This window comes from Pristiophorus japonicus, chromosome 2 (assembly GCF_044704955.1).
Source record: "Pristiophorus japonicus isolate sPriJap1 chromosome 2, sPriJap1.hap1, whole genome shotgun sequence".
Lineage (NCBI taxonomy): Eukaryota > Metazoa > Chordata > Chondrichthyes > Pristiophoridae > Pristiophorus > Pristiophorus japonicus.
In genome coordinates this window covers 130,771,682-130,788,729 of record NC_091978.1, presented here as the reverse complement: position 1 = coordinate 130,788,729, position 17,048 = coordinate 130,771,682, and the positions used below count along the sequence as shown (strand labels likewise).

At 45.5% G+C, this 17,048-nt stretch overlaps 1 protein-coding gene across 2 annotated transcripts in view; it reads right to left on the bottom strand.

Annotated features, from left to right (window-relative positions):
- Positions 1-17,048, bottom strand: part of rgs7bpa (regulator of G protein signaling 7 binding protein a) — a 170,030-nt gene that overhangs the window by 20,069 nt on the left and 132,913 nt on the right. The window contains exon 4 of one of the 2 annotated variants that reach the window (XM_070862566.1): positions 5,472-5,478. The exons of the other annotated variant lie outside the window; for it this stretch is intronic. Coding sequence (XP_070718667.1) covers positions 5,472-5,478 — 7 coding nt within the window. The remainder of the gene's footprint in view (positions 1-5,471; positions 5,479-17,048) is intronic. 2 annotated transcript variants of the gene reach the window in all.

Below are 17,048 nucleotides of genomic sequence, written 5' to 3'. Positions count from 1 at the left end.
GGTGAGTCAACATCTTGAAAGAGAAAGGTTAATAATTTGGGTGAGCCCCTCATCAGACATTTTAATTTTATGAATTTTGATGAAGAAAAGTTAGCTCCTGCTAGATGAAGACAGGCCTGCTGGGCATTTACATAGGAACAGGAATAGGCCATTCAAGCCTGTTCTACCATTCAATTAGATCATGGCTGATCAGTATCTAACTCCCTCCACCCGCCATAGGTCCATATCCCGATTTCAGATTTAAAATTCTTATTTGAGCCAGCATCTGCTGCTTTTTGTGGGAAAGAGTTCCACACTTCGACCACCCTTTGCGTGAAGAAGTGTTTCCTAACTTCTCTTCTGAATGGCCTGGCTTTGATTTTAAGTTTATGTCCCCCTGTCCTAGACTCCCCACCAGTGGAAAAAGTTTATCTCCATCTATCCTATCAATTCCTTTCAAAATCCAAAAACCTCATAAAATCATCCCTAACCCTCTATGTTCCAGGGAATACAAGCTTAGTTAATGTAATCTCCCCATATAATCTGTCCCTTAGAGCCCTGGTCACATTCTGGTGAACCTGTGCTGCACTCCTAGGATCCAAAGGTGATCCGTGTAAGAATAAAAGTGTTTAGTAATGACAAAATTGATTCTGTGTATGTATAAATGTTGAAAGTGTACATTATATGGAAAGGCTGCAGTTTTAAGAAACAAAATGGATACCTTCCCCAAGTTCATGTCTCCATGGCTTTGAAACTCATCAAACTAGAAAAGATGTTAATTGGAAAGCCATTAACCTAATCAAGGTATGGCACCGGGTCCTGCAGACAGATACATGTGTGAGGAGAGCCAATAAGGAACTGCCCTAGAATCAAGACCCAATCCTTGGGCTTTCTGAGGAACAATGAACTTAAGGAATATAAAAACCCAAGCACAGATTGTTCTTTCTCTTCTTCTCTCCTGATCACACGACAAACCGCCCGCTCAAGACCAGTCGAAACAGCAGGCCGTGTGCTCAGCTAGCCAGCCAGGGGAAAGGGACGGATACCTTTTTACACATCATTATTGTAACATTGTATCTGTTGTAAGTAAGTCAATCCATAGGATAGCTGCCGACTGCTGATAGATGTGCATGTGTGTGTCTTTAATAAACTGTTCCAAATTGTTTTAAAAGAATCGGTCTCACTGTCAATTTAATGCCAGAGATTTAGAAATTTTACATCCGTCTTCCTCTTATCGATGGCACCGGCATCACAAATCACCCCGAGAGCTTGGCTGGGGGTACTGAGCTTTCCTTATATTGGTTTTTAATAGATATCTTGCACAACTACTCACAGCCCCCCTTCAATCTCCTCAATACATGCTTGATATGAAGATGTTTCTCCAAATTCTTATCTTATCTGGAATTCTTTGTCCTGGGTCTGGAGGCATGATGATCTCACCCACTCGAACAACGCATCCTTACAATCACTAGGCCTTCACAAGATGTATTAGCATGGATAGAGGATTGGCTAACTAACAGAAAACAAAGAGTTGGGATAAATGAGTCATTTTCCGGTGGGGTGTCACAGGGATTGGAGGTGGGGCCTTAATGATTTACAATCTATATTAATGACTGGGATGAAGGGACCGAGTGTAACATAACCAAATTTGCTGATGATACAAAGATGGGTGGGAAAGCAATTTGTGAGGAGGACACAAACAATCTGTAAAGGGGTGTAAACAGGCTAATGAGTGGGCAAAAATTTGGCAGATGGAGTATAATGTGGGAAAGTGTGAGGTTATCCACTTTGGCAGGAAAAATAAAACAGCAAATTCTTATTTAAATGGGGAGAAATTACAAAATGCTGCAGTACAGAGGGACCTGGGGGTCGTTGTGCATGAAACACAAAATGTTAGTATGCAGGTACAGCAAGTAATCAGGAAGGCAAATGGAATGTTGGCTTTTATTGCAAAGGGGGATTGAGTATAAAAGCAGAGAAGTCCTGCTATAACTGTTCAGGGTATTGGTAAGGCCACACCTAGAGTACTGCATACAGTTTTGGTCTCCTTATTTAAGGAGAGATATACTTGTATTGGAGGCAGTTCAGAGAAGGTTCACTAGGTTGATTCCTGAGATGAAGAGGTTGACTTATGAAGAAAGGTTGAGCAGGTTGGGCCTATACTCATTGGAGTTCAGAAGAATGAGAGGTGATCTTATTGAAACATATAAGATACTGAGGGGGCTCAATAAGGTAGATGCAGAGAGGATGTTTCCCCTTGTGGGGGAATCTAGAACTAGGGGGCATAGTTTCAGAATAAAGGGTCACCCATTTAAAACTGAGATGAGGAGGAATTTCTTCTCTCAGAGAGTTGTAAATCTATGGAATTCTCTGCCCCAGGCTGGGTCATTGAATATATTTAAGGTGAAGATAGACAAATTTTTGAGCGATGAGGGAGTAAAGGGTTATGGGGAGCGGGCAGGGAAGTGTAGCTGAATCCATGATCAGATCAACCACGATCTTATTGAATGGCAGAGCAGGCTCGAGGGGTCAAATGGCCTACTCCTGCTCCTATTTCTTATGTTCTTATGTTAAAGTCATTAATATATATATCAAGACAAGCAGTGGTTTTAGTACCAACCCCTAGTGAACACCTGTGTATACCTTCCTCCACACGGGACCTTGCTCAGCTAAGCCCGTGTGGTAGCCAGTGTGCAACGACCATGCCACGTCAAAAGAACTCATGCACAGGCATCTTCCACTCCTCTTACATGAAGTTTGGGACCTGGAGTATCAGAACCCTCATGGACAATTCCAACAGCAACAGGCCGGAACGCCACACCGCCATAGTTGTCCGAGAACTTAGACGCTTTGATATCGACATCACCGCCCTAAGCGAGTCCCAGCGGGCAGGGGAAGGCCAGCTCAAGGAACAAGGTGGCAGTTACACCTTCTTCTGGAAAGGGAAAGCAGAGGAAGAATGCCGCCTCCACGGAGTCGGTTTTGCCATCAAAAATGAGCTGGTCGACCGCCTCAAAGACTCCCCCTGCAGAGCCAACGAATGCCTCATGACTCTTCAACTCATTCTATCCCGGAACCAGTGTGCCACAGTCATCAGTGCGTACGCCCCAACACTTGATGCAACAGATGAAGCCAAAGAGGGTTTTTACTCCAACCTCGAAAAATCCCTGTCCTGCGTTCCCGCAGGCGACAAGCTGATCCTCCTTGGTGACTTCAACGCCAGGACGACAAGGACACAGACCTCTGGGGTGGCGTGATTGGCAGAGAGGAGGTAGGGAAAGCCAACTCCAGTGGTACCCTACTCCTGACAAAACGTCTAGAGCATGAACTTGTCATCACCAACACCTTGTTCCGCCAGAGGGACAAATACAAGGCATCGTGGCAACACCCTCGCTCCAAACACTGCTCGACTATGTCATTGTCCGAGCCAGGGATTGCAAGGATGTGCGCATCACCCACGCCATGACAGGAGCTGATAACTGCTGGACGGACCACCACCTAATCCGATCCTTCATTGACATCAACATAGTCCCAAAGCAGAGGGGGCAGCAGAAGCAGTGCCACAAAAAAGTCAATGCCAGGACACTTAAGGACCCAGTTATGAGAGCCCTATACAGTCAGCGCCTCACAGCTAACCTGGCGTGCCTTGATGACCCCGAGATACAGAATGCCCACAGCACTTGGTCTGCCCTCCAGGCCTCCATAACCAGTGCCTGCGAAGAGACACTCGATCACTCAACCAGGAAACATCAGGACTGGTTTGATGAGAATGATCAGGAGATCCAGGAGCTAATAGATCGCAAGCGCAGGGCATTTCTGAGCCTTCAGCATGCTACCTGCCACCACCTCAGTAAGACCCCAACACTGCACGAGGTAGAAAAAGCCATAAGACAGCTTAAAAACAACAAGGCTACGGGTGTGGATGGAATCCCTGCTGAGGCACTGAAGCATGGCGGAGAGGCACTACTGGCACGAATACATGACCTCATTTCTCTCATCTGGAGGGAGGAGAGCATGCTGGGGGATCTCGGAGATGCAGTAATCGTGACCATCTTTAAAAAAGGGGACAAGTCTGACTGCAGCAACTACAGAGGAATCTCCCTGTTATCAGCCACTGGGAAAGTCGTCGCGAGAGTCCTCCTCAACCGTCTTCTCCCTGTGGCTGAGGAGCTCCTGCCGGAGTTACAGTGCGGAATTCGTCCCCTATGGGGCACAACGGACATGATTTTTGCAGCACAACAGTTAAAGGAAAAATGCAGGGAACAGCGCCAGCCCTTATACATGGCCTTCTTCAATCTCACAAAGGCCTTTGACACTGTTAACCGCGAGGGTCTATGGAGCGTCCTCCTCCGTTTCAGATGCCCCCAAAAGTTCGGCACTATTCTCCGCCTGCTTCACGACGACATGCAGGTCGTGATCCTTACCAACAGATCCATCACAGACCCAATCCACGTCCGGACCGGGGTCAAACAGGGCTGCGTCATCACCCCAACCCTCTTCTCAATCTTCCTCGCTGCCATGCTTCACCTCACAGTCAACAAGCTGGAGTGGAACTAAACTACAGAACCAGTGGGTACCTGTTTAACTTTCGCTGTCTCTATGCCAGGTCCAAGACTACCCCAACCTCTGTCGTCAAGCAGACGACGCCTGCGTCTATGCACATACAGAGGCTGAACTCCAGGACATATACGACGTATTTACTGAGGCATACGAAAGCATGGGCCTTACATTAAGCATCCGTAAGACAAAGGTCCTCCACCAGCCTGTCCTTACTGCACAGCACTGTCCCCAAGTCATCAAGATCCAGGGCGCAGCCCTGGACAACGTGAACCAATTCCCATATCTCGGGCGCCTCCTATCAACAAGAGCAGGCATTGAAGACGAGATCGAACACCGCCTCCAGTGCGCCAGCGCAGCCTTCAGCCGACTTGAGGAAAAGAATGTTTGACCAGGCCCTCAAAACTGCCACCAAGCTCATGGTCTACAGGGCTATAGTAATACCTGGCCTCCTGTATGGCTCAGAGACATGGACCATGTACAGTAGACACCTCAAGTTGCTGGAGCAATACCACCAATGATGTCTCCGCAAGATTCTACAAATCCCCTGGGAGGACAGATGCACCAACATTAGTGTCCTCGACCAGGCCAACATCCCCAGCATTGAAGCACTAAGCACACTTGATCAGCTCCGCTGGGGAGGCCACATAGTTCTCGTGCCAGACGCGAGACTCCCAAAGCAAGTACTCGACTCGAAACTCCTTCACGGCAAACGAGCCAAAGTTGGACAGGGGAAGTGTTACAAGGACACCCTGAAAGCCTCCCTGATAAAGTGCAACATCCCCACTGACACCTGGGAGTCCCTGGCCAAAGACCACCCTAAGTGGAGGAAGTGCATCCGGAGGGCGCTGAGCATCTCGAGTCTCATCGCCGAAAGCATGCAGAAATCAAGCACAGGCAGCGGAAAGAGCATGCAGCAAACCTGTCCCATCCACTCCTTCCCTCAACGACTATCTGTCCCACCTATGACAGAGTCTGCAGCTCTTGTATTTGACTGCTCAGCCATCTAAGAACTCATTTTAAGAGTGGAAGCGAGTCTTCCTCGATTCTGAGGGACTGCCTATGATGATGATGATGATGATACCTACCTCCAGACCAAAAAACAACCGTTCACCACTATGCTCTGTTTCCTATCACTTAGCCAATTTTGTATCCTGCTGCCAATGTTCCTTTTATTCCATGGGCTTCAGCTTTGCTGGCAAGGCTATTATATGGCACTTTATCAAAGGCCTTTTGGAAGTCCACATCAACCGCATTGCCCTCATCAAACCTCTCTGTTACCTCATCAAAAAAACTCAATCAAGTTAGTTAAACATGATTTGACTTTAACAAATCCATGCTTCCTTTCCTTAATTAATCCATACTTATCCAAGTGATTGTTAATTATGTACTGAAAGTGTAACAATGCAATTGAAGGACATGCAGCAGATGGAACTTGAAATTGAGCACTCTTGTTTATCTTTGTTGAGGTGGAAACTCAGTATTTTCCTTCTCTTTATTGGGCTTTCCTGTGTCTTTTTAAAAATTCGTTCATGGGATATGGGCATTGCTAATTGCTAAACTATTTCAGAGAGCAGTTAAGAGTCAACCTCATTGTTGTAGGTCTGGAATTACATATAGATCAGATCAGGTAAACATAAGAACATAAGACATAGGAGCAGGAGTAGGCTTGCCCCACCATTTATGACTGATCTGATCATGGACTCAGCTCCACTTCCCCACCCGCTCCCCATAACCCCTTATTGTTTAAGAAACTGTCTATTTCTGTCTTAAATTTATTCAATGTCCCAGCTTCCACAGCTCTCTGAGGCAGCGAATTCCACAGATTTACAACCCTCAGAAGAAATTTCTCCTCATCTCAGTTTTAAATGGGCGGCCCCTTATTCTAAGATCATGCCCTCTAGTTCTAGTCTCCCCCATCAGTGGAAACATCCTCTCTGCATCCACCTTGCCAAGCCTCCTCATAATCTTATACATTTCGATAAGATCACCTCTCATTCTTCTGAATTCCAATGAGTAGAGGCCCAACCTACTCAACCTTTCCTCATAAGTCAATCCCCTCATCTCCGGAATCAACCTAGTGTACCTTCTCTGAACTACCTCCAAAGCAAGTATATCCTTTTGTAAATATGGAAACCAAAACTGCATGCAGTATTCCAGGTGTGGTCTCACCAATACCCTGTATAGCTGTAGCAAGACTTCCCTGCTTTTATACTCCATCCCCTTTGCAATAAAGGCCAAGATTCCATTGGCCTTCCTGATCACTTGCTGTACCTGCATACTATCTTTTTGTGTTTCATGCACAAGTACCCCCAGGTCCCATTGTACTGCAGCACTTTTCAATCTTTCTCCATTTAAATAATAACTTGCTCTTTGATTTTTTTTCTGCCAAAGTGCATGACCTCACATTTCCAACATTTTACTCTATCTGCCAAATTTTTGCCCACTCACTTAGCCTATCTATGTCCTTTTGCAGATTTTTTGTGTCCTCTTCACACATTGCTTATCCTCCCATCTTTGTATCATCAGCAAACTTGGATACATTACACTCAGTCCCTTTTTCCAAGTCGTTAATATAGATTATAAATAATTGGGGTCCCAGCACTGATCCCTGTGGCACCCCACTAGTTACTGATTGCCAACCAGAGAATGAACCATTTATCCTGGCTCTCTGTTTTCTGTTAGTTAGCCAATCCTCTATCCATGCTAATATATTACCCCAACCCCGTGAACTTTTATCTTGTGCAGTAACCTTTTATGTGGCACCTTGTCAAATGCTTTCTGGAAGTCCAAATACATGACATCCACTGGTTCCCCTTTATCCACCCGCTTCGTTACATCCTCAAAGAATTCCAGTAAATTTGTAAGGATGGCAGAATTTCCTTCCCTGAAGGATATTAGTGAACCAGATGGGTTTTTACAACAATCTGGTAGTTTTACAATCACCATTACTGATAATAGCCTTTATTCCAGATTTATTTAATTAACTGGATGTTTCATCCAGGCATCTGGATTACTAGTCCAGTAACTTTACCACTAAGCTACTATTCCCTTACTGATCAGAAAGTTAAGTAACCACATCTGGATTCCCAATTAGCCCAATGGCTAGTGGCTAACGTATTGGACAATACTTTCTTTAAATAGTGGACAGAAGAATTTCATACAAATGTACTCACTACTAAATATCCTTCACTGCCATTTCAACAAATATGTATGTCTAATAGTGGGAAGGGCACAGGTCAGTTAGAGCATGGTCAGTGGTGCTGTGCGCCGTGAGTAAACATTTTCACAACAATGATATAGTTTAAAAAATAATGAATGTGATTATTCCTGAAGTAGGACTACTTGCTCACTTTATATAACACCACAAATTCAACAGCAACATTGGGGATAATTTTAACCCCAAAAAAGGGTAGGTTTGAGTTGGGTGTGAAGTTACATTTTTAAAAATTTCAAATCCAAACCCAACACACCTTCCGGGTTTCATGTTCATAACTCCTCCCAGTCACTCTGAAAGCTGGCTCAGTAAATATTGGGGCCACTGCCCTTGGCGAGCCAGGCAACCTAGAGTATTATCTAAGGCTAGGTTTGTCAGCTCGCACCCATTGCCGTATGCATTAAATATGGGAGAGAATGAGGAATATTAAGAAATCAGCAGCAAATGTAAATTCCCGACCTCAAAGCTTACTTACCTCGGCGGGTCCGTGGAGCGCAATGTCGGTGGTGGGTCATGGAACCGCTGCTGGCTCCATCCTGCTGTATAAAATCAATGTCCCTAGATTGGGCTTGTTAAGCCCGCCCAGCGCATTACCTGGCTCAATTAGAGGAAGTGGGTCTAGTGATGTCATTTCATGACGTGTCATCAGCTGGTTTCCTTAAAGGGACCATGGCCACATTTGTCTTGACATTTGTGCTGTCAGTGTTCTACAGCAGTGAGGTGCTGCAAACACTGACCAGCACAGCACAAAGGCACAGGGCTGCACCCAGGCTCTCCCATGGCTCCCTCCATATGCTTATGGAGGGAGTCACAGCAGGCTGGGAGGTCCTCTTCCCTTCCCATTGGTAGAAGAGACCTCCCCAGGAGATCAGCACAGCCTGATTGCCCATTGCACAGGAAGACACAAACAGGGATATGGTCAGGAGGACCTGGTTGCAGAGGTGCAAACCTTTCATTGATCTCAGTAAATCACAAAATGTTAGTACAAAGCCACACTCAACCTCATCCTGCTGTGCCACTCATCACAATCCCCATCACTCTGCCTTCCCTACACTACTCCTGAACATCCTTACTCACACCAACTTACCTTGGATCACCACCCATCCTTCTATATCTATATTATCACAGCCCCATCTCACTAGCCACCCCTCACCCTCATCTTAGTGCAATCATACCAACTAACAACACACAAGTTTAGGCACTTGGGTGTTTTATGCAATGTTCATGTAAAGTTTCTGTTAATGTGGTGTTAAACATTTAAACCTTTATTTTCAACACTTTGTTTTCTTGTACAGATTTGTGTGCATCTTTGGAAGTGGCTTAGTGAGTTGCAGTGAATGGTGAGACATAACAGTAACTCCGCAATGGTGATGAGTGTGAAAGGAATGGCTTGGGCATTAGAATCATAGAAATTTACAGCACGGAAGGAGGGCATTTCAGCCCATCGTGTCCGTGCCGACTAACCAAGAGCTATCCAGCCTAATCCAACTTTCCAGCTCTTGGTCTGTAGCCCTTTAGATTACGACACTTCAAGTACACATCCAAGTATTTTTTTAAATGTGGTGAGGCGTTCTGCCTCTACCACCCTTTCAGGCAGTGAGTTCCAGACCCCCACCACCCTCTGGGTAAAGAAATTTCCTCTCATATCTCCTCTATACATTGTAGGGATGCTTTATGGTGTTGGTGTGGGGTGTTGCCAACCTGGTGTATCAGGCCAGCATGTACAGCATCAAGTGAAGTAAATCTGGCCATGGTGAGGCCATCCCTGGCCTCCTGGGCCATAATGTGGTTGGGTGCTGATACCCTATGCAGCATCCATTGATTGCGGAGAAGGTTGGTACTGTTGTTGGTGCTGCTTGTGTTGGGGATGATCGTGTTCGAATTCTGAGGACCAAGATGAAGGAGTGTAAAGGACACCTATGTTGATGGAATAGATGGCAGGTGAAGTATAGATGACAGAAGCATTCTGTCAATGGAGAGAGAGCTCTTCCAATGAGGTGAGAGTGGTTGGAGAGTGGAAAGTGGAAAGCCTGCAGAATGTGTGCTGGAAATGGATTGAAATAAAGTTTCTGCCTGAGGGAAGTGAATATCAGTCATCTGAAGCTGTCAAGTAATCAGCTGGAGCAATGGCCACTGAACTCATGCCTCCGCTTGACAGCTGTGGTCTGCACACAGCTGGGATCTTGTGGCTGTGAAGTTAAAGACAAAAGGTAAGTGAAAAAAGGCTGTTAACCAACTAGATGCTAACATTTTAATTCGGTCCCCTGCCTCTGCCGATCGGGTCTGCTCAGCGTTGACAGACCCGACATTGGGAAAGGCATGTGGTGGTGGGTTCACAGTGGGGTCCTGACCCACTGTGGGGAAAAAACACTTTCCCATCCGACCCACTGCCCACTAATCTGGAAAATTCTGTCCCAAATTGCTTCAAAATGCAGCTAAAACCTGAACATACTAGTAAGGTCAATTCAGGCTTTTGTACAGCTTTATTTGCTCCACTAGTATTTGATTTTGCAAATTTAACTTAACTATTCGCGGTTTACTCCTATTTTGAACACGGGTTAAAATACAGAAGTGCAGCAAATGTTGGGCAGTTTTCAGTTTGGGCAGCATTGCTCCTGTTCACTTTTAGTGCATCAGTGCAGAGACTCGGGACTAAAGGGGAGCATAGGATACAGAAAACATTTCCATTCAATACCTGCAGTAGCATAGCTAGTACCTTGGGGCCAACCATCCCTACTCTCCTTTTGAAAGTGGGGTTCAAGTCTTCCGCCGGCAGCTAGTATAACTTCCCAATAGCCTCCAGGGGGAAAGTGCAGCTTTTATAAGGCATTGTGGGGAAGAGAGATTAAGTAAGATCTTGAATAACTGGGTACCTACATCTGTAAGCCATATCTTCTATGTCCCCATCCTCCTCCTCTTCATAGCAGAGGAACCAAAGGATTTCCATTGGGAAATATACTTCCTCAGTCCATAAACTTAATAGTGAATTTTACCCCCAAAAATAGATCAGTTGGGGTCGGGCGAGATGTTAAAGGGCTAGAAATTCAACTCATTTGCACCTCCTGTTAGTACCCCAGGCGCAAATGAGTTACTTACCAGGTGCAGCGCTGTTAACAACTCCCGCCATACTGGGCGGGAGTTTAGCAGCGGGGCTACGGCTTTGCACCCTGATCTCCTGTACCTGGAAATCGTGACATCATTGTTCATCGTCCTGTTAGTGCCATGGACCCAAAATTCCCTTTCACCCCTGCAGCAGTGCTGGTCGAAAACACTGGCAGCTGTAGGAGACATGGATCGGGCTGCCGGCCGCTATCGGGCCAAAAATTAAAGGCGAGGTGGGCGAGTGAAAATTTTTAAAAACTTACCTTCTTGTTGGCGCTGCTGATCCGGTTCCTTCCTGGGGTCCTGGTCGCGATCGCTCAGCCCGGCATTCTGCTTGAGTGCTGGGCTGATCGTGCAGCACCCCCCACTCTATAGTGGTCCAGGTAGAGCCCTCTTTACTTTGCTCCCCTTTAGTCCCGAATTTTTGCAGAGAGACGAGACCTCAGCTGCTAAGTGTCGCACCTCTCAACTGTTACCGCCCCCAAATGGGGCGATACTGAATTTCTACCCGATAATTAAAAAAAAATCTCAAACCTGACCTCAACCCGCCTCTAACTCACCCATTTCTAGGTTTAGAAACCTAGAAACATAGAAAATAATTGCAGGAGTAGGCCATTCGGCTCTTCGAGCCTGCACCACCATTCATTAAGATCATGGCTGATCAACATAACAAAACAGATTATATGGCCATTATCACATTGCTGTTTCTGGGTGTTTGCTGTGCGCAAGTTGGCTGCGCCGTTTCCCACATTACAACAGTGACTACACTACAAAAAGTACTTCATTGGCTGTAAAGCGCTTTGAGGACGGGACAGGGGTCATAGAAAAATAGAAACATAGAAAATAGGTGCAGGAGTAGGCCATTTGGCCCTTCTAGCCTGCACCGCCATTCAATGAGTTCATGGCTGAACATGCAACTTCAGTACCCCCTTCCTGCTTTCTCGTCATACCCCTTGATCCCCCCAGAAGCAAGGACTTCATCCAACTCCCTTTTGAATATATTTAGTGAACTGGCCTCAACAACTCTCTGTGGTAGAGAATTCCACAGGTTCACCACTCTCTGGGTGAAGAAGTTTCTCCTCATCTCGGTCCTAAATGGCTTACCCCTTACCCTTAGACTGTGACCCCTGGTTCTGGACTTCCCCAACATTGGGAACATTCTTCCTGCATCTAACCTGTCTAAATCCGTCAGAATTTTAAACATTTCTATGAGGTCCCCTCTCATTCTTCTGAACTCCAGTGAATACAAGCCCAGTTGATCCAGTCTTTCTTGATAGGTCAGTCCCACCATCCCGGGAATCAGTCTGGTGAACCTTCGCTGCACTCCCTCAATAGCAAGAATGTCCTTCCTCAAGTTAGGAGACCAAAACTGTACACAATACTCCAGGTGTGGCCTCACCAAGGCCCTGTACAACTGTAGCAACACCTCCCTGCCCCTGTACTCAAATCCCCTCGCTATGAAGGCCAACATGCCATTTGCTTTCTTAACCGCCTGCTGTACCTGCATGCCAACCTTCAATGACTGATGTACCATGACACCCAGGTCTCGTTGCACCTCCCCTTTTCCTAATCTGTCACCATTCAGATAATAGTCTGTCTCTCTGTTTTTACCACCAAAGTGGATAACCTCACATTTATCCACATTATACTTCATATAGCTAACCCGCTCCCAGGAGGCGGTTTGGCAATTTAAATATTTTAATAAGGCTGGCAGCCTCAGATTTAACCTGCTTTGCAGCTTTAACCCTGGCCAGCTGGGTTTCCCAAGCCTCTTTCCTAGCTATGATCTTACTGAATGACGGAGCAGGCTCAAAGGGATGTATGGCCTACTCCTGCTACTAATTCTTATGTTCTAATGTTCTTATGCCTCAGGAAACCCAGCAAGCTCAAGGGAGGCGAGGACAGCTTCAGGGAGAAGGTAAGTGCCTTTACACCATTTTTTGGGGGCCAGAAGGTGCAGGAGTGCTTTCCCTGACCTCCCAAGCTTATCTCCTCCCCTTATCTCCTTCCCTGGGTCCCCCAAAGATCCCCCAATTGGAGATCGGACTCATCCCCGGGGGTGGGAATCAGACCCTCCCCTTCCCCGGATCGTATTGCACCCCCTCCCCCCCCCTCCCTCCCCGTTACCCCCACCACGCTCCAATTAGCAGTTGCAGGCTCCTTAACTGTGACTGCCCTGCACTGGTGTGCTCCACACGCGACTGGGAGCCAAGCCTGTCAATCAGCTTGATTTCCGGATGGGGATCCTGGCAAAGAAAAAAGACGCACGCTGTGGAGCTAAAATTCCACAGCATGTTGGGAGACCCTGACTTTCGAGTTTCCCGTCCGAAACTCCGACCCCTCGTCAATGCAACCTGCCCCTGTCAAGATCCGAGCCTTACTTTCTGAACTGCTCACAAAAACTGTCTTCACAGAAACAAGTTTCACTCCAAAAAATCCAAAATGGTCTTCTCAAAGTAGCCATTCATATTGCTGCTTCAATAGCAGCGGTTCTTTGGGAGGTCATGTTAGGAAGAAAGTTGAGGGAAATCATGCGGGAATATTAGCCAGACCATCCTCCAGCATTTACATCCAGTGTGGCAGGCCCCAGCCAGATGGCAACAATGACTGGCAATCTTGTTGCTATAATCCCTCACCATTTTTTGGTGAGGAATTATAGCAGAAGATCACAATTTTACTTCATTTTAAATGGGCTGGTGTGACCAACTGCTACAAAAGTTAGGAAATTGCAGGCTGAAGTTATTAATACTATCAGCACGGCCTCTTGTGGCTGCAGTTCCCTATTGGTCTCACAAGTTGATGCACTGAAGCTGGAGATCCCCAATCTCTGTAGTGGTAATAAGCTACAGATCAGCAGCTCAACACAAGAAGGAAGACAGTTTCCTATTTGAAGAGGTAAGAAGTGTGTGTGAGAATGGAAAAGTTATTTTGATGGGAGACTTCAATTAACCCAATATAAATGAGCAAAACCCAAGTGGTTTTGAATAAGAGTTGGTAAATTTAATGCATAACTGCTTCACAACTCAGTGCGTAAGGAAAGCCACAGGAGGCCGTGCTCACCTTGACCTGGTATTCATAAATGACCCAGATAATGTACAAGAAATGGAAGTCATAGCACCCAAGAGAATATTAAGTATGGAACAATCAATTTAGTATGATCAGGAACATAATTATACTTAAGACCATGAGCCAGATTTATAACTTTAAAAAGACTAAATTCAAAGAGATGAGAGAAGAGATGCAATGGAGGAGGATGTTTGTCAATATTTCAGTGGAAGACAAATGTAACACCTTTGAAAGAATAATGCTGGGACATGCAGGACAAATACCAGCAAACTCAAATTAACAAGCATCTCTCTAAATCGAGGAATAGAGTGTTTTTGTGATTGGGTTGGGGTAATATATTAGCATGGATAGAGGATTGGCTAACTAACAGAGAACAGAGAGTCGGGATAAATGGTTCATTCTCAGGTTGGCAATCAGTAACTAGTGGGATGTGGCAGGTCCTGGGACCCCAATTATTTACAATCTATACTAACGACTTGGAACGTAGCCAAGTTTGCTGATAATACAAAGATGGGAGGAAAAGTAATGTGTGAGGAGGACACAAAAAATCTGCAAAAGGACATAGACAGGCTAAGTGAGTGGGCAAAAATTTGGCAGATGGAATATAATGTTGTAAAGTGTGAGAGTGTGAAGTCATGCACTTTGGCAGAAAAAAATCAAAGAGCAAGTTATTATTTAAATGGAGAAAGATTGCAAAGTGCTGCTGTACAGTGGAACCTGGGCGTACTTGTGCATGAAACACAAAAGGTTAGTATGCAGGTACAGCACATGATCAGGAAGGCCAATGGTATCTTGGCCTTTATTGCAAAGGGGTTGGAGTATGAAAGCAGGGAAGCCTTGCTACAGTTATACAGGGTATTGGTGAGACCACACCTGGACTACTGCATGCAGTTTTGGTTTCCATATTACGAAAGGATATACTTTCTTTGGAGGCAGTTCAAAGAAGGCTGAGTCAGTTGATTCCGGAGATGAGGGGGTTGACTTATGAGGAAAGGTTGAGTAGGATGGGCCTTTACTCATATGAATTCAGAAGAATGAGAGGTGATCTTATCGAAACATATAAAATTATGAGGGGGCTTGACAAGGTGGATGCAGAGAGGATGTTTCCACTGATAGGGGAGACTAGAACTAGGGGACATAATCTTAGAATAAGGGGCCGCCCATTTAAAACTGAGATGAGGAGAATTTTTTTCTCTCTGAGGGTTGTAAATCTGTGGAATTCGCTGCCTCAGAGATGTGGAAGCTGGGACATTGAATAAATTTATGATAGAAATAGACAGTTTCTTAAACGATAAGGGGTTATGGGGAGCGGGTAGGAAAGTGGAGCTGAGTCCATGATCGGATCAGCCATGATCATATTAAATGGCAGAGCAGGCTAGGGGGGCCGTATGGCCTACTCCTGCTCCTATGTCTTATGTTCTTATTACCTTAAATTTGTGCCCTCTCATTACTATCTAATGGTGCAAACAATCTATTATTTTGCTTATCATAACCTTTAATAATCTTTAAGACTTCTCAGTTCCAAAGAAAAATGTCAATTTGGTGTCAGTTGTGTAGAATTTACCAATATCTCGCAAAGATTCCAGGTACCTTTCCCCGACAGAGGAGAAGAATCCCTTTCTGGGCTTTTAAAATGAACTTAAAGGGGCAGACGAAGCCTGCGGGGGATAAAAGGGGATGCATTCATGGAGACCCCCCCCCCCCCCAGTGTTTGGACTCATAGGAAAGGGAATTCAAAATGGACCTAAATTACAGAAGCTTGAGATCCCCTAAACATCTATGGGAAGGAGCATATCAATTTTAAGATTCTACAATATTTTGGCTGCGAAAAAGAGTTACCAAATACAGAAGGTGGGGCCAATGTCTGAAGCAAATTCGTGTATTAAAGACCCCAGGCTATTCACCCCCTAAGAGATAATCGAATTACCCAATCAAGCACAATGGAAATCATGGTCAGAAAAACTGGACAATCCTAAAACAATGCAAAACCAGTGATAGCACATTCTCACACCCTAATCGAGTTACTGCTGACAAAGGAGACATTTGAAAATCAATGGACAGAACAGTTTAAACAGAGCCCAAGAGATTTGATGGGAGATAACGGAGCCTTTTTTTGGGGGATATATCTATCCCCCAGTTTTACAAGGAAAGACTAGCAGAACACAGAAACTAGCAGAACACGGAAACTAGCAGAACACAGGAGAGAAACAGAACACAGACTAGCAGAACAGAAAACTAGCAGAACACAGGAGAGAAGCAGAACACAGACTAGCAGAACACAGAACGAACAGAACACAGACTCGAAAGGAACAGACAGACAGACACAAGCAGCCGGAGTGAAGAAATGGAGTCGTGAAGGAACCTACAAGAAATCGTCAAGGACCGACTGAGCAAGAGGCCCATGAAATGGAAGGTTGTCAGCAACCAAATTGACAAACCCGGGCTACCACAACCAGCGAAACGACCAACCAAAACCAACTCAGCAAAAACCGAAGAATCGACATTTATTTCCACTCTACAATCTACTTCTGAACGGCCAACGGGTGAGAAATTACCTAAAAGAACTAACTAAAACCAAAGAAAGTGGGTACTTATCCCATACATCCAAAACGCAACTTAGCGCATCAACGGACGCACCCCAACTGAAGATTACGCAGTCCGAAGTCCTCTCCTCCGTCCGGGGTGCGGCTCGCCTAGAAGGCCAAGTGCAGTGAACTCCGAAACCGTGATTCACCGGCAACTGTCTAAAGCGATTGGTGAGCATAGCCCCTGAACCCTCAGAGCTATAACTTAGTTAGTTAGGGGAATTGGGAGGGGGGAGGCTGGGATAACTTGTGTAAATGTATCTGCATTCTCCTCTTTACCCCATTTAGAGTTTAAGCTGTATTCTTTTCCCCACAGGCTGTAATTTGACATTTTATTCAATGTGTTGTACCCTTCAGTGTGTATTGGTCTGTGTGTGTTATTAAAGGTGTGCCTTTTACTTCTTTTTAAGCACAATAAAGCCATACCTGCTTCCTACCTTGAAACCGATTGTCTGTCCAAGTCTGTCACAGTCCCTTCATAATTCCAGTGTCTAGAACCAAGGGTGTGGGAGCGATTCGGAACCGCTCATATAAGGTTAGAA